This window comes from Macrosteles quadrilineatus, unplaced genomic scaffold (genome assembly GCF_028750875.1).
Source record: "Macrosteles quadrilineatus isolate MER2022 unplaced genomic scaffold, UCM_ALF_1.0 Scaffold_4__1_contigs__length_99947679, whole genome shotgun sequence".
NCBI lineage: Eukaryota > Metazoa > Arthropoda > Insecta > Hemiptera > Cicadellidae > Macrosteles > Macrosteles quadrilineatus.
Genome location: NW_026542597.1, coordinates 3,379,082 through 3,391,179, shown reverse-complemented (window position 1 = coordinate 3,391,179; position 12,098 = coordinate 3,379,082). Strand labels below are relative to the sequence as shown.

The 12,098-nt window shown below is 31.8% G+C and overlaps 2 protein-coding genes across 2 annotated transcripts in view; both read right to left on the bottom strand.

Annotated features, from left to right (window-relative positions):
- Positions 1 to 12,098, bottom strand: part of LOC128992038 (voltage-dependent calcium channel type A subunit alpha-1-like) — a 348,577-nt gene that overhangs the window by 332,617 nt on the left and 3,862 nt on the right. The gene's annotated exons all lie outside the window — the stretch shown is intronic.
- LOC128991685 (voltage-dependent calcium channel type A subunit alpha-1-like) overlaps positions 7,659 to 12,098 on the bottom strand; it is a 15,615-nt gene continuing 11,175 nt past the window's right edge. The window contains exon 6 of the mRNA XM_054414783.1: positions 7,659 to 7,741. Within this exon, the coding sequence (XP_054270758.1) occupies positions 7,659 to 7,741 (83 nt within the window). The remainder of the gene's footprint in view (positions 7,742 to 12,098) is intronic.

The following is a 12,098-nucleotide window of genomic DNA, read 5'->3' as shown; positions in this document are numbered from 1 at the left end:
AAATGTTTGTATTCTAAGTAGGGTTATTGCAACGTCAAGGTTGCGGTTTTTATGATTATGAGTCATGATTGTCAAATTGGCTCAAATAAAACGCATACTGAAAGTCAACCTCTCGACCATCTTGGTCCTATAGTTTCCTTACTTCGAATAATTTTGAAAAGATTTAGTTTCAGACCACCGGAATACGTTGTTTATTTAACTTATAATTTTTTTTAATTAATATAGAAAAAGTGCAACCTCGCTTTGTAAAACATATTTCAGTAATAAAAGTGATTCTTTAAATGTTAGAACAAAACTGTATATTTATTATGATAGAAAAATGTAAACATAAACATTTGACAGATGTTTCACATAATTGTTAATATTAAATTATAAGCCAGGTATAATTGAAATATATTACACTTTGTTTCTTCACATAAAATCTCCTAACAATGTAACAAAACTGTAAAAAATGTATTCCCGATTATCTTAAAGTTAATTTATTTTATTTATAAAACTACGTTGTCATATTGGTTTGCCAAGCTCAGAATATACCCAAACGTAATTTTTTTGTTTTTTATTTCTTTTTTTCACATTTATTTTTTACGTCACTGACATTAGAGTCTCAACTTACACTTGTAAAATGTCACGTTTTTATCACTAATTTACAACTCCACAATATAAGTAAACAATTTAAACTGAAAATTCTTAGCTATTTACCAGCTTATTAAAACGCGTTTTAAAAGAGTTTCGGTGAGATAAAAAGTACTGTGATGAGAAAGTAAAAAACACAATATTTCCAGCCAACCTCTCCTTGTTACTTTATCTGCTTCAAAAACGTCACGATGATTTTACATATCGTTACATATATTACATTAGTATTACAAAATCATTACATAAAATTTTTATTTATTTACTTATCCTAACGGATAACTCAAATTACGTGCATGTGTAAATAGAATTCTTGCAAAACACAACGAAGTGTAATTAATTGTCTTAAATTATGCTGTGAATATTGTTGAAGTGCCATACGTAAGTAGGCTATTTTTGCCGGCCCGGCGGGAGTGAGCGGCTTGAGCGGCAGTGAGCGGCTGACGTCACACGACGCCACCCCCGCCCCCGACGCCCCCGCCCCCGACACCCTCGCCCCCGACGCCACCCCCGGCGCCACCCCCACCCCCGTCGCTAACCCCTACCACCATCGGGCAGGTTCAAGGTCATCCTTTGTTGTCTGGAACCACCCTACGCATTGTGGGAGGTCTCCAAGCCAACCCTCCCTACACCATCACTCACTGTCAGCCGCAGCTGCTCCCCAACACCTGCTCTCCAAGCGGCCCCCACTCATCCCTTGTATTCTTTGTTCTCCCCATAGCGCACACTTATTTACCACCAATAGGATGTTAGCTTATTTTGACCAATCAGAGAGCAGTATTTCACATATTTCAAATATTTTAACCGTTTTACCTACCAGACTGTTTGAACGACCAACCCAACTGAAAAATTGGTAGGAATAGTGATGTAATAGACTAACTATGAAAACTATGAAACTATGAAAATAGCATACATATGACACAAAATTGTAAGAAAAGTGTATGTTTTTCAAGTCCAATAGTTTAGTTTATTTTACTTTGCGGACTATGAAGAGAGAAGATGCTACTCACATTTAGATAGTTTCGTTTTAAACTAAGAATAGAACAGACTGAAACATTATTACGTTAACATATTCTGCTAAGGTTACAACATATAATAGAGTGTTAAATGTAAACCACGAGTTATGTGGGAGGTCTCCAAGCCAACCCTTGCTCCTCCCGCTCACTCACGATCCTCCCGCTTACTCACGCTACCCCCACCCGCCCCAACACCAACCCCCCCACACTCACACCTCGACACCCCCACCGCCCAACGCCTCACCACTATGCCCCCACCCCATTCTTCCGCCTTCGCGAAGGTTCAGGGTCATCCTTTGTTGTCTGGAACCTGCCTATGCATCGAGGGAGGTCTCCAAGCCAACCCTCACTACACACCATCACTCACTGCCTTAGCTCACTGTCAGCTACAGCCGCTCCCCAACAACAGTGCTCCAAGCGAAAGTGTTTCACTAATTAAATGCTGTTTAATATTCAAACCATGACACGTAAAATTAATTTTTAGCTTAATTTAAATAAAAAGTATTAAACAAATTATTCTATAGTTTTTTTTTTCAATCCATGCAACTAATGAGAAAGCAATAACAGGATTAATCATTACGATTTGGCAGGTCACCAAGAATCGATTTTACTACCCAACAAATTTACTAATTCCACGATTAAATTGTAGATTCCTTGGGAGAGTAATTAAGGTGTGAAATACAAACATTATCGTTATTATATCACTTTTTCTTCAAAAAAAATAATTATCATTTAATGCCTACATGACCCGTAATGAGTATAAATTTATCCATTTTCCACTAATTAAACTGTCACTCTTGTTCAAGAAATTTAAGAATTTGGATTTGTGCCTATACATAAAGTTAGTAAATAAGATAAATTACGTTAAAAACTTCAAGTTTTTATGGTTTAATTTAAATTGTTGTCGTACTTAAGTTTTTTTTTTTAAAGATAACTAGGTTTGATAATACACATCTATTTTGTATAGGTATGAGTACAAAAATATATTGATTCTAGTTTTGGCTTAGACTGTACTCAAAAATTTCACTAAAATTAAAAGTCGTATAATTTAGCTGATAACGTTACATAATACTATAAAACTAATATTTTTACAGAACTATTATCTGACATTTTCTCACTTGAGGAACATCAATTGTCTAGGCAACGCACAATCAGAATAATATACGGGCTTTGTTGGTTGATAGTTAATCAGTTAAAAAGTAGGTTACGTAACTGAATAATTTCACCACGGAGATAATATTTGATAAAACGAAACTATTGTCCCTGTTGAGTTTTGCTTGTCTTCAAAAAGGTGTTATTGAATGATTATTTTTTGTTAGATTTCTTGAAAAAATAGTTAGCTGTTTTGACAAAACATTTAATTGAATTAATTTCAGACAAAGATATCACCAATATTTTAGTTATGTTTTATTATACGTCATAACGAAAACGTTACAAAATTAAATCTCACTTATGGACAATGTAATATAAAATATAATTTTGTTTGGTTATTTTAGGTAACATTATAAAATTATCTCTAGTTATAATACATGGATTTATTAATGTCATACCTATAGTTTTATCAACGTAGAAACAATAGAAAATTCTAAAAAACAAATAAATACGGGTAAATTGTTTGGGAGTGCAATTTTAACGTTTGTTAATCAAACCAGTATTGCAAAGTTGGTCACACATGTGTTATTTATTTTTCTCCTAAACTTAGTTGAAAAAAAAAACAATAAACAAATGTAAATGTATACCAACTCCTTTGCACTATAGTCGAAGCATTTGTATGTAATTTTGTTAACTCCTTTTTACAATTTTCGTCTTTTACAGAAAATAGTATTCATTTATATTTAATGGGTTTTACGGTTTGTCTTAGGAAAACAAAGATCAATATAACTTAAATATGAAAAGCTAGATCTCCACTCTTTTCTTCGTGTTTAATTAGCTTGTTTGGGCGTATATTGGATTATACTTTTACCAACTCATATTGCAATAGTAAAGTGATTAGGCATAGCTATCACATTAGTTTTAAATATTATGCCATGTTTATGTAAATACAACCATGATGGTAGGCTAATGTTGCTTAAAGGGTTATTACAGACACTTTTCATCACACATGTAAAACACTCTACCCAACGTTTCAGCATCTAAAAACTCATCTCGTACACAAATGAGAAAAAACTTAACACATTGTAACATTGTAACTTAACATATTGTACAACTAACAATACACAAACTCCAACCTAAGTTGGAATACACTTCAGAGAACATTCAAGTATAGGCTATCCACTGTATAGCAGTCAAGTCATGATCCTAAATGCAAAATACAACAAATCAAAACACAACAAAATCTAAAATGTAATAAAAGAAAAAAATAAGATATGTGGTTTCAGCTGTTAGCCTATGATAAATACATAATACAATAAAGTTAAAATAAAGTTAAAATAAAGTTATATGATAACTAAAAAGTGAGAAATAGTGACAAGTTCTCACACAATATCTTTCGTCAAAGTTTGGCAATTTTTGGTGCAGGTTTTGCCTTTTTTGAGCTGTCATTGGTTGGAGGAATAAAAATAACTTTAGATGAACGGGATTTTATTTCTTCCACGGTCAACGTTCAATTAAATATGCATTCTCATATACAGTCAATTTAAATATAATTTCAAAATATAATTGCTTTATTTTTCTTGAAAAACAATCTTTCTTTTATTTTCATTATAATTTTTCTATATTTTAAGAAATATATGGGGTTTTGTAGAACTATTTAGTTTTAATTATTGAAAAGTCAAGTAACATTACTGTGCGCAAAACCTATACAAACAATTGATTGCAAAGAAGATGCTTTGTTCTCAACCACAGTTTATTTATCTTTCATATTGTCCCACTTATGTTCGTATTTTAACTAACTATGAATGTAGAATGAAGTATTCACCTTTCCAAGTCGATGTCAGTACTGATCACGATACCGTTACAATCGACACGTAACTAGTCTAAACCTTGTTAATAATTTTAAAATAAACTAACTACAATTCCTTCTATAAAAAAAAAAATAATAATTAAAAATTTATTTAAAAAAACTTGTATTCGGTTTAAAAAATATTCTTTCCAAGCTAGAGATGTCTGATATGTCTAAAATAGGTCAAATTGTTATGAAGTTTATGTGCAGTTTTATTTTATTGAATGCTACAGAGAGTAAAATGATGATTTAGTTCAGAAAGCGTTTTATACTCAGATTTATAAGTTCCGCTCGAGCTTTAATAGTTTATGAAGCAATATAGCATTTAATAAGTTTATACCATAGCATACCGTGAATTTAAAGAACCAAATTCTATCAAACTGTGTCCACTCCCATTGAAAACACAAAGCTTGAGTATAACTGCAATACGCATTTTACACCTATATGCCAACCGCGTACAAAGGACGGATACTCTGCTATTAAATAAATAAATAAAGCAAATAACTCAAAACAACATTCGATAACTTCCATTCACATAATAGTGCAGCTTGATTATCAGCATACTTGTAATTCCTTAGCATCCAGAACCTAGAAATTTTCAAATATATTTCCATCCCTGTTTTATTTATCAGTTAACTAAACCTGTAAAAACATGAAGAAATAAGGGTTCACTAACTTAATCCGTTACCAAAGACACCACTGTCGAGTATAATTATTTATCTCATACGGCAACACCCAGTCGTAAATATCCATTACTTTCAAAAGATATAAGAAATCATCGCGGCCAATTGTATCATTGTTTGAAAGATTGGTATATCAACCGCATACTCCTCAGTGTTGTTTGCATACACATTCCTTTCACAGGGTAGGTAGACAATAAGAAGCGATTGTTGTATAATAAATTTATTCCTGAAAGACGAATATATACAAATAAGAATCCTTGTCCCTGGATCAAGTGTGTTAGGTAAAATATTTGATAAACTTGTGTTTCAGCAAATCTCTAGTTATATTTGTGATATTAATAAGTTGTATAAATACCGATCAGGCTATAGTTTTAACTATAGCACCCATACTGCATTGGTGTCAATAACTGATGATGTAAGAAGAGCAATGGACAGTCGTGAAGTTACTATTATGGTTTTGTTAGATTTTTCTCGTGCTTTTGATAGTGTCCATCATAAAATGTTACTGGCATTTATGAGATCTTTTTCTTTTAGTGATAGCGTTGTTAGTTGGTTCGAATCATATTTATCAGATAGACAACAAAGAGTTAGAACTAGTAAAGGTTCATTGTCAGAATGGAAGTGCAATCCCATTGGCTCTACCTTGTCTGCAATGTTATTTTCTCTATACATCATTAAAATTTGCGATTCATTGGTTTTTACTAAATCTATTCTCTGCGCAGATGATTTTCAATTGTATTTACATGCTCCTGTTAAAAATATTAATAATGCTATTGATATGTTAAACACTGATTTGGACACTTAATTAGAGTGTTGCAATGGTCATGACCTAAAACTAAATATAAATAAATAAATATAATTTTAGGTACTAGCAGACTATTGAACACAATAGATTTGGAAGTGGTCCCTAAAGTAATGATAGATAACAATGCTTTAGAGTATCAAACTACTTTTAAAAACTTAGGTTTAAGAATGATGAACAGCTTATCATGGTCCGAACAAGCTAGTTACATACACAGAAAGGTATATCAGTGTTTATACCAGTTAAAGCGCATGTGCTTCAATCCCTCTGAAAAGTGAAGAAAAACTTTAATTTTAACATTGGTTTTTTCCCATTTTTGATTATGATAGTGTAGCTTTTTGTGATATCAGTAATGCTCTGTTAACTAAACTTTAGAGAGCACAAAACGCTTGTATTAGATTTTTTTAGATTACAATTACATGAACACGTGACAGAATATTGTAAAAGATTAAATGTCCCGAAGGTTAAAGAGCGATTAGAATATAATACTCTCGTCTTAGCTCATAAAACAATTAAAAGACACGAACCAATGTATTTATTTGAGAATTATAGATTTATGAGGAATGTTCATCTTAGACAGACACGTTTTGGTGATAATATTTTACATTTTACTAGACACAAGACAGTCATATATACTAATTCTTTCCATGTTCATCAATCAATACGTTTGTTAAATTCCCTCAATGATGAAGTTAAAAAGTAGTATTAGTGACAAGATTTTCGCAAAAAGACTCAAAGCTAAACTCTTAGAAAAATATAGTTTGTAAGATGTTCAATATAAACATGTTTATAATAAGAATCCTGACAATTTGTTTTCTTTTTTTTGTATCTATATATAGTATACTAAACATAGTTGGGTTTCTTTTTCTTTTACAGTCCAATTGTATAAAATAGTGTGTTTGTATTATAGCTACAACATTTCATTAAACAACTTGTGAATAAAAAAAAAATCGGCATTGTAATAAATATTTTATTGAGTGTAACCACAACAATGTATTGTAATGTGTTTTTTGTGCCTGTTGTGATGGAAGATTGGACCATCGAGGTCTAAATCAAAGCAGGTGAAATAAAGAAATGTCAATTGTCAAAATGTCTCTCTCTCTCTCTCTCTCCCTCTCTCTCTCCCCCTCCCATTCTCTCTCTCTAATAGTAATATATGAAGAGTGAATTTTGATATTCACTCTTTTTCATTTCTTATCGTCATACTTTCATTACAACATTTTAGCCAAGAATTAAATAGTATCCTGTTTTATTATAATTAATTTTAATCACAACGTAAAAAATATTTAATTTTTTGAAATTTTTTATGCGGCTGCCGGTGGTGGCATTGCGCGATAAGACAACGCGTTACGCGTAAGGGTAACGCGTTACTCTTTCGCGTTATTCTTTCGCGTTACTCTCTCGCGTAATGCGCTTCGCGGAAGTTATACATTAAAATGTGCTGGCTCGATTTTTGGAAGTATTTTCCGTAACGCGTTACTCTTACGCATTTCGCGTTCCTCTTACGCGCGGATGCGTTTCGCGGAAGTCTTGAGCGTTTCAAGATTTTGTAGTAAAATAAATGGTAAAAAAAAACAAAATAAATTTTAATCCGCATTCCACAGTGATGTGGAACTCACAGGGAGATAAGGGGTGTCTACATCGCCCCTTCCCTCGCTACCCTTGCCACCTGTGTCAAGAGATTAACGTTGTCTAGACTAGGTGATTGATGCGTGGGACAGCAAAATAGAGGGCTTGTGAAATGCATTTCGCGGAAGTCTTACATACACTTTTGCGTTACTCCTACGCGCGGGCGCGTTTCGCGGAAGTCTTAAGCGTTAAGCATTTCGCGTTACTCTTTCGCGTTACTTTTTCGCGTTACTCTTACGCGTTACTCTTTCGCGTAATGCATTACCCTTACGCGTAACGCGTTGTCTTATCGCGCAATGCCACCACCGGCAGCCGCATAAAAAATTTCAAAAAATTAAATATTTTTTACGTTGTGATTAAAATTAATTATAATAAAACAGGATACTATTTAATTCTTGGCTAAAATGTTGTAATGAAAGTATGACGATAAGAAATGAAAAAGAGTGAATATCAAAATTCACTCTTCATATATTACTATTAGAGAGAGAGAATGGGAGGGGGAGAGAGAGAGGGAGAGAGAGAGAGAGAGAGACATTTTGACAATTGACATTTCTTTATTTCACCTGCTTTGATTTAGACCTCGATGGTCCAATCTTCCATCACAACAGGCACAAAAAACACATTACAATACATTGTTGTGGTTACACTCAATAAAATATTTATTACAATGCCGATTTTTTTTTTATTCACAAGTTGTTTAATGAAATGTTGTAGCTATAATACAAACACACTATTTTATACAATTGGACTGTAAAAGAAAAAGAAACCCAACTATGTTTAGTATACTATATATAGATACAAAAAAAAGAAAACAAATTGTCAGGATTCTTATTATAAACATGTTTATATTGAACATCTTACAAACTATATTTTTCTAAGAGTTTAGCTTTGAGTCTTTTTGCGAAAATCTTGTCACTAATACTACTTTTTAACTTCATCATTGAGGGAATTTAACAAACGTATTGATTGATGAACATGGAAAGAATTAGTATATATGACTGTCTTGTGTCTAGTAAAATGTAAAATATTATCACCAAAACGTGTCTGTCTAAGATGAACATTCCTCATAAATCTATAATTCTCAAATAAATACATTGGTTCGTGTCTTTTAATTGTTTTATGAGCTAAGACGAGAGTATTATATTCTAATCGCTCTTTAACCTTCGGGACATTTAATCTTTTACAATATTCTGTCACGTGTTCATGTAATTGTAATCTAAAAAAATCTAATACAAGCGTTTTGTGCTCTCTAAAGTTTAGTTAACAGAGCATTACTGATATCACAAAAAGCTACACTATCATAATCAAAAATGGGAAAAAACCAATGTTAAAATTAAAGTTTTTCTTCACTTTTCAGAGGGATTGAAGCACATGCGCTTTAACTGGTATAAACACTGATATACCTTTCTGTGTATGTAACTAGCTTGTTCGGACCATGATAAGCTGTTCATCATTCTTAAACCTAAGTTTTTAAAAGTAGTTTGATACTCTAAAGCATTGTTATCTATCATTACTTTAGGGACCACTTCCAAATCTATTGTGTTCAATAGTCTGCTAGTACCTAAAATTATATTTATTTATTTATATTTAGTTTTAGGTCATGACCATTGCAACACTCTAATTAAGTGTCCAAATCAGTGTTTAACATATCAATAGCATTATTAATATTTTTAACAGGAGCATGTAAATACAATTGAAAATCATCTGCGCAGAGAATAGATTTAGTAAAAACCAATGAATCGCAAATTTTAATGATGTATAGAGAAAATAACATTGCAGACAAGGTAGAGCCAATGGGATTGCACTTCCATTCTGACAATGAACCTTTACTAGTTCTAACTCTTTGTTGTCTATCTGATAAATATGATTCGAACCAACTAACAACGCTATCACTAAAAGAAAAAGATCTCATAAATGCCAGTAACATTTTATGATGGACACTATCAAAAGCACGAGAAAAATCTAACAAAACCATAATAGTAACTTCACGACTGTCCATTGCTCTTCTTACATCATCAGTTATTGACACCAATGCAGTATGGGTGCTATAGTTAAAACTATAGCCTGATCGGTATTTATACAACTTATTAATATCACAAATATAACTAGAGATTTGCTGAAACACAAGTTTATCAAATATTTTACCTAACACACTTGATCCAGGGACAAGGATTCTTATTTGTATATATTCGTCTTTCAGGAATAAATTTATTATACAACAATCGCTTCTTATTGTCTACCTACCCTGTGAAAGGAATGTGTATGCAAACAACACTGAGGAGTATGCGGTTGATATACCAATCTTTCAAACAATGATACAATTGGCCGCGATGATTTCTTATATCTTTTGAAAGTAATGGATATTTACGACTGGGTGTTGCCGTATGAGATAAATAATTATACTCGACAGTGGTGTCTTTGGTAACGGATTAAGTTAGTGAACCCTTATTTCTTCATGTTTTTACAGGTTTAGTTAACTGATAAATAAAACAGGGATGGAAATATATTTGAAAATTTCTAGGTTCTGGATGCTAAGGAATTACAAGTATGCTGATAATCAAGCTGCACTATTATGTGAATGGAAGTTATCGAATGTTGTTTTGAGTTATTTGCTTTATTTATTTATTTAATAGCAGAGTATCCGTCCTTTGTACGCGGTTGGCATATAGGTGTAAAATGCGTATTGCAGTTATACTCAAGCTTTGTGTTTTCAATGGGAGTGGACACAGTTTGATAGAATTTGGTTCTTTAAATTCACGGTATGCTATGGTATAAACTTATTAAATGCTATATTGCTTCATAAACTATTAAAGCTCGAGCGGAACTTATAAATCTGAGTATAAAACGCTTTCTGAACTAAATCATCATTTTACTCTCTGTAGCATTCAATAAAATAAAACTGCACATAAACTTCATAACAATTTGACCTATTTTAGACATATCAGACATCTCTAGCTTGGAAAGAATATTTTTTAAACCGAATACAAGTTTTTTTAAATAAATTTTTAATTATTATTTTTTTTTTTTATAGAAGGAATTGTAGTTAGTTTATTTTAAAATTATTAACAAGGTTTAGACTAGTTACGTGTCGATTGTAACGGTATCGTGATCAGTACTGACATCGACTTGGAAAGGTGAATACTTCATTCTACATTCATAGTTAGTTAAAATACGAACATAAGTGGGACAATATGAAAGATAAATAAACTGTGGTTGAGAACAAAGCATCTTCTTTGCAATCAATTGTTTGTATAGGTTTTGCGCACAGTAATGTTACTTGACTTTTCAATAATTAAAACTAAATAGTTCTACAAAACCCCATATATTTCTTAAAATATAGAAAAATTATAATGAAAATAAAAGAAAGATTGTTTTTCAAGAAAAATAAAGCAATTATATTTTGAAATTATATTTAAATTGACTGTATATGAGAATGCATATTTAATTGAACGTTGACCGTGGAAGAAATAAAATCCCGTTCATCTAAAGTTATTTTTATTCCTCCAACCAATGACAGCTCAAAAAAGGCAAAACCTGCACCAAAAATTGCCAAACTTTGACGAAAGATATTGTGTGAGAACTTGTCACTATTTCTCACTTTTTAGTTATCATATAACTTTATTTTAACTTTATTTTAACTTTATTGTATTATGTATTTATCATAGGCTAACAGCTGAAACCACATATCTTATTTTTTTCTTTTATTACATTTTAGATTTTGTTGTGTTTTGATTTGTTGTATTTTGCATTTAGGATCATGACTTGACTGCTATACAGTGGATAGCCTATACTTGAATGTTCTCTGAAGTGTATTCCAACTTAGGTTGGAGTTTGTGTATTGTTAGTTGTACAATATGTTAAGTTACAATGTTACAATGTGTTAAGTTTTTTCTCATTTGTGTACGAGATGAGTTTTTAGATGCTGAAACGTTGGGTAGAGTGTTTTACATGTGTGATGAAAAGTGTCTGTAATAACCCTTTAAGCAACATTAGCCTACCATCATGGTTGTATTTACATAAACATGGCATAATATTTAAAACTAATGTGATAGCTATGCCTAATCACTTTACTATTGCAATATGAGTTGGTAAAAGTATAATCCAATATACGCCCAAACAAGCTAATTAAACACGAAGAAAAGAGTGGAGATCTAGCTTTTCATATTTAAGTTATATTGATCTTTGTTTTCCTAAGACAAACCGTAAAACCCATTAAATATAAATGAATACTATTTTCTGTAAAAGACGAAAATTGTAAAAAGGAGTTAACAAAATTACATACAAATGCTTCGACTATAGTGCAAAGGAGTTGGTATACATTTACATTTGTTTATTGTTTTTTTTTTCAACTAAGTTTAGGAGAAAAATAAATAACACATGTGTGACCAACTTTGCAA